The sequence below is a fragment of the Oryza glaberrima genome, chromosome 6, assembly GCF_000147395.1.
Source record: "Oryza glaberrima chromosome 6, OglaRS2, whole genome shotgun sequence".
In the NCBI taxonomy this organism is placed as follows: Eukaryota; Viridiplantae; Streptophyta; class Magnoliopsida; order Poales; family Poaceae; genus Oryza; species Oryza glaberrima.
The window spans coordinates 10,530,540-10,547,639 of NC_068331.1; the positions used below are offsets into that span (position 1 = coordinate 10,530,540).

A 17,100-nucleotide genomic window follows, 5' to 3' on the forward strand; every position below is an offset into this window, starting at 1 on the left:
TTTATTTATTAAAATAATTTAATTATTTTTATTTTTAAATTATTACAGAATCTTTCTCTAATATTTTTTGGGAGGGCACTTTTTATAAAAGAACTATACTATGAGAAGTGTTTTTTATGATGCGGGATATAATTATTAATCAACGCTAACGTTTGTATGAAGAAGGGTTGACTATTTTGCAAGGGGATCACCTGCAAATGGTATAGGTGACATTTTACAGGTTACTCCTTGTCCTCCTCTGGGATGGTTGTAAGGAGTGTTCACTAAATGGTTAGTTTTACTCTGTGTGGCGGTTAGTATACGCTATTATATGTCAAAGTCATAAAAAATTGTTCTTAGGAGCGTTGGTGGTTTAAATATGTACTACTTTGAAAATAAAAGTTATTTTTAAAATATTTTAATAGATAAAATTTAAAATAAAAATCCGAGAGAGCACTTATCTAATGGCTAATAGAAAGATGTCTACTAATATGATGGTTGGAAACTCCTGTGAAGGCTCTGTTTGACTAGGCTGTAAAGCTTGGCATATTAGCAGTATGTAAAACAAGATAACTCATTAGCATATGACTAATTGAGTACTAATTACTACAAACATAAAACATGGATTTATTTAATTTTCTTAAAGAAACTTCTATAAGGGGTAGAAAAAAAAGCTCATGTCTCAGATCAGCTTGGAGCAAGCTAGGCCTCTAGCTTGCGAGCTTAATGAGCCAACTTACAAGCTACTCGTTTAGCTCATTAGTATTAGTATAAAAGATCACTTCATATGTATGCTGTGCTTCCTATTTAGTGTTTAGTCATTTAATTACATCCAAATTATTTATATTTAGTAGGTTATTTATTAGTCAATGATTATTATTATATTTGTATATGATAAAATGGTAAAGTTGAAATTATAAGAATGATATAAATGCATTAACGAGCCTAACGAGCTTAGCAGTTCTAAGAAACATGCTAATGGAAAATGAGAAAATTAACATAGCCAAAATCACTTCCGAACGGGGCCTTGTAAATACTCTGTGGAGCACCTGTAAGTCGTCGTTCTATAATCTATACTTGGGCGTACAAACTATAAACTAATCTCAAACATGACTTAATTGCCCTATATTTATATTGAGTTGGAGAAATGGATCACTTATTTACAAGGTAACCACTATCGAGATACTATATAGAATCGTTTTCTATTTGTAGTATCATGGAATCGGTATACTATAAGATTTTAGAAAGTACATATTTTATATCAAATATATATTATATTAGATAAATTAAACCATATAATATTAATGTTGATAAATTTAATTGGTTTTTATGAAAACTTGAGCATATTTAATCACAATATTTTTCAATCCATTTTATGTTATTAAGCAGGATCGTAGTGTCGTAAAATCGGGATAATAACTAAAATTTTGTAGAATCATGTGAAAATGAATAATAAGATCGATATACTATAAAAATTGATACTAAATAGGACCGATTTTGTTTCGTCATTGCACTATCGTAAAATACTGAAATACGGATCCCAATACTAATTAATAACCTTGCTTATTTTTAAGAGATGCCCCAACTACAATAAAGATCTCAAAACATAAAAAATAGCTCTATATATATATCGGATGAGGCTCTCTTATGTTATGTACGTTAGAAGGACATGGGCCACTGACATGCGGGGCCATGATGGTGGGCCCCACCCATAAGGGACACATGTCCCTCTGAATTTACGTCATATGAGCTGCTTCCATAGATATCAGATTAGAACAGAGATGGGAGAGTAAGGCCCTGTTTAGATTCCACACAAAAATTTTACATCCTCTCACATCAAACGTTTGAATACATGTATAAAATATTAAATATAGTCTAAAAAAATAACTAATTGCAGATTGCGACTAATTTACGAGACGAACCTTTTTAGCCTAATAGCTCCATGATTTGAGCACCACATTAAACATTTGCTAATGATGGATTAATTAGGCTTAATAAATTTGTCTCTTGGTTTATTGACGGATTCTGTAATTAGTTTTTTATTAGTGCCCAAACACCCATGCGACATCCTATATAATATCCAATATAACACGCCAAAACGTTACACCCCTTTATCTAAACACCCCCTAAAAAGACTTGTATTTGAAAGCACGTGCACATGACCGTTGCTTGACCGTTACCCAAACACCCCATGCGGCATCCTATATAATATCCAATATGGCACGCCAAAACTTTACACCCCTTTATCTAAACACCCCACTTGTATTTGAAACCACGTGCACATGATTGTTGCTTGAATGAATGACGTGAGGCCACTCGCATATATGCATGCAACGGAACACATGATTTTGGCTAATTAATTAATACTCACAGATTAGAACCTACTACTTCGGTCTCACTTCGGTCCCAATCATGAGTTTCCGTGCCCAATTTTAATGTCCGGCTTATTTATTTTTTTATAATTACGCTAGTTTTACACCTCTGCTCAATCAGTCATCACTCATCAGAGAGCTCAGGCAGAAACACCCAACGAGCTAGCTATATAGCTATAGCTACATATGCAGCGCGCGAGGCTAGCTAGCGAGCTAACTAAACCAATGACCAATCAACCATCGATCTTTGCCTTTGGTTGATCATCAGGAGGTGGCGGCCGGCGACGCAGCCGCTGGAAGAGGGCCCTCTGGCGGAGGTTCTCCCGGAGGCGGACACGGTCGTGGACGGCGTCCGGCACGGCGCGGGACACGCACCACTGCAGCCGGTGGCAGAGGTTGGGCATGCACACCGCGCCGTGCCCGATCCACCGCGCCGCCGCCGCCGCGTAGGCGTCCGCGGTCGGCACGAACAGCGGCGAGAGCCACCGCCGCTGCCGCCGCTTGCTCCTCTTGGCGGCGGCGTCGTCGCCGCCGCCGGCGGCCTTCGCGACGCCGGAGGTCATGTTGGTCGCCACGAACAGCGGAGCCTGCAAGCATGCGCGTACATCGCGTTCGTGTGTACCATTAGTTAATAGGACTATCACAGTTATGACATAAAAGAGGGTTTATGGACAGAGGGACTTCAACCCTCCTCACGACTTCGAAAGTTGAAAAATTTATCGATAAATTTTTTTCTAAAAGGTTATCAAACGTAAATTTAGTACAATTATAATATAGTCATATTATAACTTACATATAACTACAATATAAATGATATATAACTTTTTATATAAATTTAAAACTGTTAGATTTACTTTAAGATTTGTGTAAGTGGAGAAGAAAAAAATCACAACGTGCACATAAAGAGATTTGGTCACATAACCTCGCTTCGTGAAAATAGCATATTACTGCAAGATTTTAATATACAAGTTGTATTGTATTTATATACAACTTACAATATAATTATACTATATTTGTAACTGTCAAATTTTTAAAATAAAATTTGTCAACATATGTATAACAAAACTGTTCATTAATAGATTATGTTTTATATACATATTCTGCACCTTGAACGATCATCAAGTGACAAAAAGCTATACTATGATGATATGGCTTATCTCGGAGTATCAGGTATGGCTTAAATCTGTCGTTCTTTATAACTTCAAAACTAAGCTCATGTTTGAGTTCACTGAAGATAAAAATTAAGTATGAACACGTGAAATAAGAAAACTATTAGCGTCTGATTTATAGATAGTTTTACAATAAATTAATAAAAGTATACGTGATTTTATAAAATTTACTCATATAAATATATAGGATCGGCGCCTTTTGACTTGAATCAAGTTCCAACTTCCAAATCAACACATGGTTGTTTGTTTACTTTCGCTGTTACACTGTCACTCACCACGTGAATATACTGCAGTTTCACATGCGTGGATCAGAGATTGGACCCTACTAATTAATGACAGTTGGGCTGGCAAGGATTTGACGGTACGGTGTGCATCAAATTAATTGTTGGAACTTAAGGCCTGTTTAGTTGGTAAAATAAAAAATTTTGAGAGTCACATCGGATATTTGACTGGATGTTAGAAGGGGTTTTTGACACGAATGAAAAAACTAATTTCATAACTCGCCTAAAAACCGCGAGACGAATCTTTTGAACCTAATTAATCTGTCATTAGCACATGTGGGTTACTGTAGCACTTATGGCTAATCATGGACTAATTATGCTCAAAAGATTCATCTCGCGATTTACATGCAAACTGACAATTAGTTTTTCTTTTTATCTAATATTTAATGCTCCATATATACGTCTAAAGATTCGATGTGATATTTTTGGAGCTAAACATGCCCTTAAGGAAAAGTAGAGGAATTCTAAAGGATTTGGATCCATTGAAAAATTTCCCTACATGGTTTTTAGGGAATATAGGAATTGCTTCTCCAAAATCCAAATTTTTTTAGGGAATATAGGAATTGCTTCTCTAAAATTCTTTGAAATTCCTATGAAATTGCTCACTTTGAAGGAATTTTAGAAAAAAAAAACTAACATAAGGCTTGACCACATGTTTTCTCATCCTTATGACTCAAAGTTCCTTTACTTTTCTTATGGTATTATCTAGGACTGGGCACTTAGCACTTAGTTTATATGGTTTTCTCGGTTCGGTTTCTTAAGTTTGCTGAAAGTTCGGTTTTCAAGAAATACGAACCGAATTTGCTAAGAAAAAAAAAGGAACTAAAACCGAGCAAAACAAATCGAACTACTTCGGTTTGGCCTTTTCGGTTTACCCAAGGGGCATTTAAATTTTTTCCACTTTTAAATGTGGCAATTAGGCATTTGCCACTTGCTGTCTATAACATGTGGGCTCTCATGTGTTAATGACATATGAGCCCAGTGATAAATCTTTAATTACCATTTATAAGAGTGTCTGATAGGTAATTATTCCTAAATTGGGGATTGAATTGATTAATCCTACATGAAGATACAGATGCGTTCAGTTTTTATGGGTTTATCGGTTTCTAGCAACATCAAACCGACAAGGGTACAAGGGTGTGTTTAGTTCACACCAAACTTTTCCCCAACTCTCAATTTTCCATCACATTCAAAACTTTCCTACACACATAAACTTCCAACTTTTTTTCCAAACTACCAACTTTCCTCAAACTTCTCTCCAATTTCAGAAACTAAACACAGCCAAGTTTGGAAAAAGGAAAACGAAAGACCGAGAAAACCTGACTGTTCAGGTTGGTTCGGTGCTCGGTTTTCGAGAAGTAATTGTACCCACCTCTAGTACTTCCTCCATTTTAAATTGTAAGTCATTCTATCATCTTCCACTTAATGAATCTAGATAGATATGTATATCTAGATTTATTAACATTAATATGAATATGGAAAATGCTAAAATGACTTACATTGTAAAACGAAAGGAGTATTATCAAACAATAATTATTCAAAATCCTATTAAATATATTTCATGTAGGATTTATTGACATGATATCCTATTCGTATGATTTTTCTCGTGTGCTTTTAAATCATACGTTTTAAAGTAGCCCTAAATTTGATCAACCGGTTATTTCTAGTCATCCCCATTTTGAGAAGCGAACAGATGAAAGCGTTCGTCAAACCACCAGCAATACATGAAAAAATTGTTTTCTAAAAACTTAAACAAGAGTACAATATATACCTGACATTGCACGTCGATTCCTTTGCTCTTGTATTCCACGTAAAGGCTCCTCGAGAACTCAGCGACGTACCTGCAGCGTAAGTGAAAGTACAAGAAGCAAAAAAAAAAAAAAATTTAAAACCAGCTAGCATATGGAATTGTGGATACAGAACATTGAATCCAATTAGAGCAGTATACTGGACACTCCAATTATATCGAGTAGTACTAGCTAGTACTATATTTAATACATCATTATTAAGCGAGTGTACTCCATATATCAGGATATGATGCATTGCTCGTCAAATGATTTAAATCCAACATTAATTAGTCTGATGGCATTGGGCAGATACTGAAGTCATTAACCATCTTCAGATACTGAAGAACACAAGAACACCGTTCAATTAGTCTGATGGCAAAACAAATATATTTGCCCAAACTGCTAGCTATTATTCAAAATTGCCGAGATTAATATGCTTTTATATATACTATTAGAATGCACAAAAGTAATTTTTGTGGGGAATATTAGTAAGACACAAACAAAGATAATTAGCATTAATTAGTATACCGTTTAGTGGCGGCGTAGACGGAGTAGAGTGGGAAGGAAGGGATGGCCTCCGTGGAGCCGGAGCCGATGTTGACGACGGCGCCCCTCCCCCGCGCCACCATCCCCGGCAGCACCGCCGCCGTCACCTCCGTCACCGCCCACAGGTTCACCCGTATCATCCTCACCCACGCCTCCGCCTCCGCCTCGTGCAGGTACACCGCGCACGGCCGCGCCACGCCCGCGTTGTTCACCACCACCCCGACGTCCAGCCCCGCCACCGCCTCCCGCAGCCGCCGCACCGCCTCGTCCCCCTCCGCGGTGGACGCCAGGGCCAGGTCGAACACCACGCTCCTGGTCTCCACGCCTCCGCCGCCCAGCTTGGAGATGGCCTCCGAGACGTCGCGGAGCTTGGCCGGGTCGCGGCCGACGAGGACGAGGTTGAGGCCCCGGCGGGCGAGCTCCAGCGCCACGGAGCGCCCGATGCCGGACGTTGGCCCCGTGACGACGGCCCAGGCGCCGTAGCGGCGGCGGAGGTCGCGCGGGCGGCGCAGGCAGAGGCAGAGGTGGGAGGCGAGGCGGAAGGCGAGTGCCGCGACGTGGATGGCGCCGACGATGACCAACGCGACGAAGGGCCACGGCGGCTGCTGCTGCCGGAGGACGGCGTCGGCGGCGGCGGCGGCGGCGCTGCCACCCATCCTCACTCTCGCCGCGGATTGAATCGAGTAGTCGCCTGGATGCTGGATCTGCCTAAGCTGGAGTAGTTAGCAACGGCAATATAAAGGCAAAGCTGGATATGCTGGAGCGAACGAGCGAGATTAATCAGTACAGTACGCTACATTATCCAGTGAATAGTGAATTAGCACGGTGGTTTTTACTGTTTCTATACTGCGGCTACAATGAAAAACTGCAAAAACACTGTTCTGCATTGTAGCACCAGACTCATTTTGGGTGTGTCTAGTTCGCGTTAAAATTGAAAGTTTGATTGAAATTGAAACAATGTGACAAAAAAAAATTAAAAGTTTATGTGTAGGAAAATTCTAATGTGATGGAAAAGTTGGAAGTTTGAAGAAAAAGTTTGTCACTAAACAAGGGCTTTACTGTAATTCCTTGCCGTTCGCTCGCAAAGTTAGAGGAGCCGGATCCCTTTCCAATAGTTGGGTTAGCGAATGGTGACGGCTGAGTTTGCGTGTAAATCGTGAGTCGAATCTTTTAAGCCTGATTGCGTCATGATTTTATAATGTGGTGCAACAGTAAATATTTGCTAATGATAGATTAATTAGCCTTAATAAATTTGTCTCGCAGTTTCCTGACGGAATTCGTAATTTGTTTTATTATTATACTACGTTTAATACTTCAAATGTATGTCTGTATATCCGATGTGACAATCAAACTCAAAACTTTTCCCCAACTAAACAAGGCCTAAGTTTGTAAGATAAAAATGATCATGCTCTATTAATACATAGTACAAGACAAAGATAGTGTCCTCTTTATTAAAAAAAACAAAGAGAAAAGGAAAATTTTGGTTTTTTTAGCTGTTTCGGCATCAAACTCTATTTTTTTAAAAAAAAATATGTATATATCCAACTGCAACTATGTGAATTTATGTTTGCCTCTTATCCCTCTCTTGCTAATAAGTAATCTTCCGCATGAAAAACGGAGCGGTCCGTTAGTGCGTGATTAATTAAGTATTAGTTATTTTTTAAAAAAATAGGAAAATATGATTTTTTTAAGCAACTTTCGTATAGAAATTTTTTACAAAGCGCACTGTTTAGCAGTTTGAAAAGTGAGCGCGCGGAACATGAGGGAGAGGGGTTGGAACACTAAGCAAATAACACAGCCTAATTTTTTTAACACCGAGCAAATAACACATCTCCACGCCTCATATCCACGCTGGATTCAAAGTTTGTTTGTTAGATTATATTGGTTTAATTTTTTTTATCTCATCTAAAATAGGGTCAAAATGGTTCTCCAAATGTTATTAATATAATCGTAGATCCAAATTCATAGATCCAAGAAGCTACAAATATCCAGTTTCAAGTAATCTTGGATCTAAATTTGTGACTAACAGAACCTTAAATAATTTCAGCTAGATTCGTGGGGTAAAAAAAATTAAAGAAAAAAGTATGAATCACCCCCCACCTCCCTGAATAATTACGACAGTACAAATTACCCTCGAACCACAAAAACGGACATTTGATACCCTAAACTATTGAAACTGGACAAATTACCCCCTTGACTCAATCCGGAGTGGTTTTACTCCTACATGGCATACACATGGCACCAAGGTGGCAATCCAATCATAAAAAATAATAAAAAACTATGGGCCCACTTGTCATGTACTCCTACCTCACCCCCCTCTCTCTCTTTTCTCTCTCTGCCATAGAGGAGCATGGCGGGCACGCGGGGAAGGCGGGCGGCGACTGCGAACGCGAAGCACGGGTGTCGGTGACGGCGTCCGTGGCGGCGACACGCGAGATGGAGCTGCGTAGGAGGCGGACGACAACGAGGAGGGTCGTCACCGCTGCTCCTCCCTTGCCCCTCTCCTTCTCTTCCGACTCCCTCCCATTTCCTGCAATGCGTCGGTGGTGGTGGTCCGGGTGGAGAAGGCGGTGGCAGCCCAGGCGGAGAAGGCGGCGACGTCGACAGTGGTCCGGAAAGAGAAGGTTGCGGCAGGGAAGGGTGGACGGCAGGTGTGGCGGGGAGGGCCGCCACCTTCGTTGGAGCACAAGCTCTCTATCGCGTGCGGCACCAGCATCGCCTCTGTCGCCGGCCTCCCGTGCGAGCTCCGCCTTAGTCGCCCGAAGCCCGGGTGTGCTTTGCCTCCACCGCCAGCCTCCCAATCCGCCTCCTCTACTGTGCAAGCGATCGCCGCCTCCGCTGCTGACCACTCGGTCCGCCTCCTCCCCGCGCCTCCGCCACGGCCGCCGACGTGCACATGACCGCCCCTTCTGCCACTCCCCGCCTGGCCTGCCACAGCCCCCATCCCATGCACTCCACCACGCTGTGCATGCCACCATGAGCGCTAGCGTCTATGCCGACCGCCTGCCCCTGTGCCGCCGCTGCACGCAAGAGAGAGAGGAAGAGGGGAAGAGTAGTGTGACCAGTGTATCCCAAATTTTTTTAATAAATAAAATGCTGACTGGATTGCCACGCGTATTCCACGTAGAATAAAACCGCTCTAGATTAGATGGGGGGGGAGGTAATTCGTCCAGTATTAAAAGTTAAGGGTGAGCAATGTATGGTTTTTGGGTTAAGGGGGTAATTCGGTCGACCGCGATAGTTCAGGGGGTAATTCGTACTTTTTTTCAAAAATAAAAAGGCAATAACTATCATACCTCATAGCCCCTTTGAAATAAAGAATTTCTGGAGGAACATTGGATCCTATTGAAAATTTTACGATTTTGCGTTTTAAATAAAACGTTAGACAATTGGAAAGACTCTATGTCGAAATTATTAAGAAAAAGGTGAGCATATCCAGGGTCAAACACGGGTTGCGTGGAGCACAACGGCTGCACCTCGCCATCTCCATGGTTCTTCGCCGGTCACTATGGATTTGTTACTTCACCCTATGTTTTTCATTTAATTAAAAATATTATTAGTTGCAAAACATACGCGAAAAAATTACGACGTACGCTGCTGCGGTAATCAGTTGGCCTAAAACACTATTTTTCAGGGAATCATTAGCCTAAATACTCTATTTTCATTGCTTTCTAGATCCACAATTAAAAAAGCAAAGCCCATAAGCCCAATCAGCCACTCCCTCCCACTCCACACAGCTCACAAACCAAGCAGCTCACTCACCAGGTAGTCTTTCATCTCCTCTACATTATATTTTCTTTAAATCTGTTATCCGCTTTCCATGGACCACTGAGATTTTGGTTGAACTGGAATGTGAAATCAATGAGATTGAAGTCATGTTTGCTAATTGATAACCAAAATATAAAACAAATAAATTCAAAAGTTTTAATCAATGTCCAAACAATTATTCAATAATTGGTTGGTCATATTTACCGAGCAAGCCATTTTGTTGAAAAATGAGCAACAATAATGTAATCGCATGTTTTTATGCTATGAAAATATCTCATGAGATATTCTTGCTATATATTTCACTCGAATTATTTAGAGTATTCTTTAGAAATTTAGACCTGCTATGTATTTATGTGGATGTAGGCTGCTAGAATCAGCCTGCAAATTCTCGTAGGCACACTCAATATGGAATTTCTTGTCCACCACTGGCAAGCGGCGCAGACAATAGGAATGTAAACTATTTTCATTATCTTAAATATTCATAAAACAAGCAATTGATAATTGTCAAAATTGTGAATTTATTTATGCTATAGAATTAGTTAGTTTTGCCAATAATTGGCTCTATGCTTTTTGCTTAAGTTTTCGTTATATGAAATTATTATATAAGATCGACTTCTAATTTCTAACATGTGTATTGGCATGTGCCCATGAGCCCATCGCTATAGACTGCACACAATTCACATTTGTTCGTGCGTGCACTGAACCTGCCTTGGGAAGGATGTAGAGGCAAAAGAAAGGTCCATGTACCTATTTTTTAAAATAATATTATTTTAATGAAAATCGCAGAAATGATGGCTGGCCGGAATTTTTTCGCCAAAATAGAACCCTGCCGAATAGCAGTTCGACATGACCCTATTGAACAGCGGAGGAGGGATGGGAGGAAGCTTTCGACAGGCCCTGTCAATCAGCAGCAGTTTTGACAAGGTCCACATCTGGTAGTGTGCAAGACCTGTCGAATTGTGGTTGCTCGACAGGCCCAGCAATCAACCCTATCGAACTGGCATCTTGACAGGGCCCTTTATATGTTCCACTCATTTTCATTGAGGCCATGTAAACATAAACATGCAATCGATATAGTGACTATCTCACATTATGTACAAATGTCATATGGCAATGAATATTATCTGTTATTATCTCTGTTCTAAAGTATAAGGGATTTAAGTGATACAAATGCATAGTGAACATCTCTCATATATTTTGAGACAGAGGTAGTAAGACAATATTTCTTAACTCCCATAACTAACACTTTCCGCTCTACCCTTTACTTCTCTCCGTACAGTGACGGATTGATGTGACCGTGACAACTGTGATCAAAATTAACATGTTTTCCTCTTAAAAAAGCAAAATATATACTACATCCGTCCCAAAATATAATAATTTTTAGTTACGATATCCAGATTCATATGTAGAAATACTTATATTTTAGGACGGAGCGAGTATTATTTAACTGTATTTTAGGATGTTGTTCAGCAACTGACTGCTGGTTAATTAAGCTCTATCCCACGATGGTGGATTGTCAGCCTTCTTGTAGTGGGTACGGATGACACCTGCGGCTTCGAAAGATGGCTCGCTGCTGCAAGTGGAGCCGCAGGCGGTACCAGTTCAACACGAAATCCGGGGTGGATCTCATCCCCAGGAGCTGCACTCGGTGCGCCATGTTGGGCACGCACATCCGCCCGTGGCCGATCGACTGCACCGCCGCACGGGCGTACTCCTCCGGGGTCACCACGAACTGTGACAGGAAGATGCCCTTCATGGCTCTCGATATCATGTTCGTCTCCACCAGGCATGGCACCTGCAGGAGATAGGCCGGGGAAGAAAAGTCATAATAGTATTGTTCATTGGGTCTAGCTTAGTTAATTTAGTTTCATCGATCTTTAGGTTGTATCACTGTATATAGGTACTATTTTTTTTTCAGGTAGCCACAGCTGGTTAGATTGCGCCAAATTAAACAAGATCTAGGATGACTATTGATATGTGACATGCGAGAAAAAAGCGTTCACTCGAGAAATGAAAATCCATCTCCTAATGCTAACCTGGCATTGCACATCGATTCCCTTGCTCTCGTACTCCACGGAGAGGCCTCTTGAGAACTCACCAACATATCTGATTCAACAAGAATTGAACCAAACAATCCTTTAGTATCAATTAACAAGAAAAGAACGCCAATACGCGAATACATGTATATATATATATATATATATATATATATATATATATATATATATATATATCGCGCGCGCGCATGCATGCATGTGTGGGTACGTACGCTTTGGTGCCGGCGTAGACGGAGTAGAGCGGGAAGGAGGGGAGAGCCTCCGCTGACGCCGAGCCGATGTTGACGACAGCACCCCTGCCCCTCATCACCATCCCCGGCAGCACCGCCGCCGTCACGTTCGTCAGGGCCAGCATGTTCACCCGTATCATCCTCATTAATGGCTCCACCTCCGCCTCATGCAGGAACATCGCGCCGGGCTTTGCCACTCCGGCATTGTTCACCACCACCCCAACGTCCAGCCCCTCCACCGTCTCCCTTAGCGCCGCCATCGCCTTCTCACCTACGCACCGGAGATGGAGAAGACGATGGATCTCATGAACCATGAGTCTATGACACACCATAAATGCAACCACAGATATTAACTTGTGTTATACTTCGAAACAAGGTGGAGCTAAAACGAAATGGAGAGGGGTGCTACTCGCTTGCTTTACTCTACTTTAGACCAAGTTTTGACTGATACGAGTGTCTGAGTTTGGATTGGGGGTACACATATGGTGAAAATAGATGAACTATAGCTAAAAAAATTTCTTGACTAGGTTACTGAGCAACCTGGGCCCCCACCTCTCCTACCTAGCTATATCTGCCCCTACTTCGAAACGAAATTTTCAAAATTTCTTCCCCTACTGGCAATTACATATCTGGAATTTTCGGTGTTTTTCAAATTATTGTAAATTTGGTCAAATTTTATTTAAATTCATTAAAAATTTGTCAAATTTTTAAATAATTTTGGACAAAAAATTACAGAAATTTCTGAAATTTTGCTGGAAAAAACAAATTAATGTGTAACCCATCAACCTTGCACGGTGGAGACGAGGGAGAAATCGAAGACCACGGTCTTGGTGCGCACGCCGTGGCGAGAGTGGGACCGGGCGATGGCGCCGGCGACGTCGCGGAGCTTGGCGGGGTCACGGCCGACGAGGACGACGCTGAGGCCGCGCCCCGCGAGCTCCATCGCCATGGCACGGCCGATGCCGGACGTCGGCCCGGTGACGACGGCCCACGAGCCGTACCGGCGGCGGAGGTCCCCTCTGGGACGGGCGCGCAGGCCGAACGTGAGGGTGGCGACGAGGCGGAGGACGTCGGCGGCGACATGGACGGCGCCGAGGGAGGCCAGCAGGATGAGCCATATCGGCATGGCCATAATGTTGGAGAGCAATTAACCAGCTCGCTCTTAATTGTTTCCTTTATTTAGCCTATTGATTGTATAAGTTGTTTTCTGCGAGTGCAGTCAAGCCAAAACTTCCATCTGTATATGTAGGAAGATGCGCATACGAGGGCATGTATAAAGGTAAAGTCGGATATGAGCTCTGCGTTATCTAGAGACTAGTATTCTATAACAGTTAAGAGACAATATGGTCTCTAATCATTAATGTATCAAAATATTTTTTCTTACTTTTCTTTCCTTTCTTTCACCACCATGCAACAAAATTTGCTCTAATAAATGCTAAGAGTCGACTCTGAGCCGTTGTCATGCATAACAACCATACTCCTTTCGTCCATGTCACCAAATTTACTTGCATGGCAGTAGAGAGAGACCACTAATAAATACCGTTGTACATGCCCTGAGGGCCCCTTTGAATTAAAGGATTTATGTAGGAATTTCATAGGATTCGAATCTTATAGGAAATTTTCCTATTTGGTCCTTTGATTCAAAGGATTAAAGCTTTCTAAATCCTATGAAATTCCTATGGAATGACACATTACATGTGGATTTTGGAGGAAATATAGAAAGAGCTCCAACCTCTTGTAAAATTTCCTTTGAGTCTATCTCTCTCATCTGATTCCTGCGTTTTTCCTACGCTCCAATCAAACGACTATTCCTGTGTTTTTCTTATATTTTTTAATCCTCTGTTTTACACTTCAATTCCTATCAGAATCATGTGTTTTTCCTATTCCTTTATTTTTTTAATCCTGCGATTCAAAGGGGCCCTAAGTTGATAATCATGCTTTTTTTTTTTGCATCAGCAACTGTCTAAGTTTTAACAACCAACCAATTGTACAGTATATGGGAGTGAGTGACAGTTGCAGCAGATGTCACTGTATATCTGCTGTTGATACTTCAACACCAGGCGTTCACATTTTTTTGGACGCGACTATACGTCGGTCGCCCGACGGAGGAGAGCATGGGAAATCGGGCGCTACGTGCAAAACTACTTTTAAATTAATTTTTTTCTCTTAAATTACTTATTCAAATTATGATCCGATTACACCATTAAATTCGTTGTAATTAAATCTTCAAAACAAGACCACACATGGATATATTCCGACGAAATTTTTTTAAACTTATTATTAAATTATTTTTAAATGTTTCACGATGTTTCACCAGATATATTGGAATTGTTTCATTAGGTAGATCGAAAATGTTTCACTCGTTTAAATCAGGTGTTGTTTCACCTTGTATAAAAACAATGTTTCAGCAAATAGCGAAATAATGCTTCAGTTCACCGCAACATTAGATATATACATAGTGAAACATTGTGAGTACACTAGGTAAAACATTTTTCGGTGGAACAAAAAATAAACCAAATTCCCTTAATAGGGGGGGTTCCAAAATATGTGGGTTATTTTGTTGTAATGAAATGTTTCGTTCACTGCAACATTAGATCTATACATAGTGAAATATTATGAGTACGCTAGGTGAAACATTTTTGGTGCAACAAAAAATAAATCAAATTCCCTTAATAGAGGGTTTACAAAATATATGGTTGATTTGTTGCGGGTGGGGGCAGGTAATGTGGTGGGGCCTAACAGTATCACTGCGCACGGGGGCGGGGCCGCGGGGGAGCGCCCGATTTTTTTGCTCCCCCGTCGATCGACCGACGAAGAGCATTATCGCATTTTTTTAAATAAATCTGTTCCTTTTTGAGGTAAAATTTACTTAACAGATTAAGTATGAATATTTGAAGCAATAATTGATCGGGATACTAGGTAGTATCATTTTGCTCAAAGTAATATCGTATCGTAGAATCGTATCGTAGTATCGGGATACTATGAGATTTTATTTTTTAAAGTTTAATTAATATTTATATTAATTATATATAGCCATTCTATATAAAAAAATATAGTAATGATATATATCATGCAAATAGAGACATTTATCAAGAGAAACTACGTTGGTTTTGATATATTTAACTGATTTTTATATAAATTTGAGCATATTTAGTTACATTATTTTCAAACCATGTTATTTTAAATAATATATTGTAGTATCGTAGGGATCGTAGAATCAGGATACCACCTAAGATTTCGTAGGATCGTGTAGTAATGAATAGTAGGATCGAGATACTACGAAAATTAGGATACTAGGTGGGATCGGTATCGTTTCGGCTTGGTAGGATCGTAGTATCGTAAGATACTAGGATACGAATTGGGATACTGACAACCTTGGGCATGCTTATATTGGAAGTGGATTTTAATTGAACTAAAGCTAAAGCGCAAAGTACCATGCATGGTACTAAAGGGTTTGCAAGATCCCATCCTTATTGGGATTAATATAAGTGTGTGGGATAATTAATAGTCTCATCTTTTCGTATACTTATCAGCTAAAATTTAAATTTTCAATCTTAAATTTTTAAGTTGATTTTGGGTTTTTTTTATCGAAGTTTATTTTTTAGCCTTTGTTTTTAATTTAAGAACATGTATATAAAAGTTTTATTTACAAATTATTTTTCGTTTGCAAATATGTCGTTTGGCTTATTCGCCAAACGATGAAGAAATTATCTTGATCATACTTCAAAATTCCATATACACTTTATTGACATGAAAGATTAAGTAAATATCTACCAGCATGTCGTATTGTTTGGAATTTAAATTAATACATATAAGATATTTTAGAGAAAAAAGTTAGGACCTTAACATCAGGGGTTATATGTCAAGTCAAAATATCTGGTGTTTCTGTAGCTTCAACCATAATATCTATTTTTCTAAAAAAAACTCTTTTAATTAAATTTGACAGAATTACCGTATTTTCAAAGAATTGTCACATAAGAATAGATTTGAGTGCCAATACACCAAAACTACAGGTTTTCACTGAATCCACAACATTGAAGATATATGCTTTGTTTTTCATCTCTAAAATATGTTGTTTTAAAGATAAATTTGCTACTAAACATGTAGTTTTGCAATATTATAGCTTATTTATATATGTAGGTTTGTGATATATTTGATGCTAAATATTGTAGTAAATCAGAAGGAACTGAATAACGTAGATTGTAGTATCATCTATCACCACACAGAACTTGTAATGAATGAAGGCGCATACCTCTTTGAGAGCTTAACACTTTCCATTTAGTTCTTGTTGTCCTTTCAAATCTAGATGTGGCATGATGCTATGATGTGTCACCAATGACCGTATGTTTCATATGCTAAAGTTCTCATTTAGATTGGAATTTATGGTGTGTATGAGAGCATGGAAAAGATAAGGAAAACGATATTAGCCATTAAGTAATGATTAATTGAGTATTAATTATTTTAATACTTAAAAAAAGATTAATATGATTTTTTAAAGCAACTTTCATATATATATATATTTAAAAAACACATTGTTTAGTAGTTCGGTGATGTGCGCGTGAAAAACGAGACTTTCTCTCAATCCACTACTAACGAAACAACCGGAAAGGTTGTGCTTGCACAATTTGTAAAACGCTTTAATAAATTTATGTATCAAGAACAATCTCAAAATTTGATCATAGCTAAAGAAAATGGAAAAGTTTTCTTTCTTTTCTTACAAAAGATCACTCAAGGTATTAACCTTGTACTATACAAACATGCTCCATTTTTCACAGAAAAATCAAGAAAGATATATATATATATATATATATATATATATATATATATATATATATATATATATATATATATATATATATAATTAACAAAAATACCAAAAACAATGGATCAATTTCATTTAAAAAATATTAG

The 17,100-nt window shown here is 39.4% G+C and overlaps 2 protein-coding genes across 2 annotated transcripts; both read right to left on the reverse strand.

Moving 5' to 3' along the window:
- Positions 1 to 2,402: 2,402 nt before the first annotated feature.
- LOC127776738 (very-long-chain 3-oxoacyl-CoA reductase 1-like) lies at positions 2,403 to 6,945 on the reverse strand. The gene is made up of 3 exons (XM_052303269.1): positions 6,117 to 6,945; positions 5,573 to 5,642; positions 2,403 to 2,938 (listed from the first exon to the last, which is right to left on the reverse strand). Exons 1-3 carry the CDS (start codon positions 6,788 to 6,790, stop codon positions 2,585 to 2,587), a joined length of 1,098 nt encoding a protein of 365 aa, XP_052159229.1. The 5' UTR covers positions 6,791 to 6,945; the 3' UTR covers positions 2,403 to 2,584.
- Positions 6,946 to 10,991: 4,046 nt separating this feature from the next.
- LOC127775981 (very-long-chain 3-oxoacyl-CoA reductase 1-like) lies at positions 10,992 to 13,390 on the reverse strand. Its single transcript, XM_052302295.1, has 4 exons — positions 12,976 to 13,390; positions 12,172 to 12,460; positions 11,939 to 12,008; positions 10,992 to 11,697 (listed from the first exon to the last, which is right to left on the reverse strand). Exons 1-4 carry the CDS (start codon positions 13,319 to 13,321, stop codon positions 11,419 to 11,421), a joined length of 984 nt encoding a protein of 327 aa, XP_052158255.1. The 5' UTR covers positions 13,322 to 13,390; the 3' UTR covers positions 10,992 to 11,418.
- Between the last annotated feature and the right edge of the window lie 3,710 nt (positions 13,391 to 17,100).

Excerpts from the sequence above, each read along its gene's own strand:
- LOC127776738 (XM_052303269.1), bottom strand. The coding sequence starts at position 6,790 with ATGGGTGGCAGCGCCGCCGCCGCCGCCGCCGACGCCGTCCTCCGGCAG. Across the intron at positions 5,643-6,116 it reads GTCTACGCCGCCACTAAACG|GTACGTCGCTGAGTTCTCGA; the intron begins GTATACTAATTA and ends CTTACGCTGCAG. Across the intron at positions 2,939-5,572 it reads GAATCGACGTGCAATGTCAG|GCTCCGCTGTTCGTGGCGAC; the intron begins GTATATATTGTA and ends GCATGCTTGCAG.
- LOC127775981 (XM_052302295.1), bottom strand. The coding sequence starts at position 13,321 with ATGGCCATGCCGATATGGCTCATCCTGCTGGCCTCCCTCGGCGCCGTC. Across the intron at positions 12,461-12,975 it reads CCTCGTCTCCACCGTGCAAG|GTGAGAAGGCGATGGCGGCG; the intron begins GTTGATGGGTTA and ends TCCGGTGCGTAG. Across the intron at positions 12,009-12,171 it reads GTCTACGCCGGCACCAAAGC|ATATGTTGGTGAGTTCTCAA; the intron begins GTACGTACCCAC and ends TTGTTGAATCAG.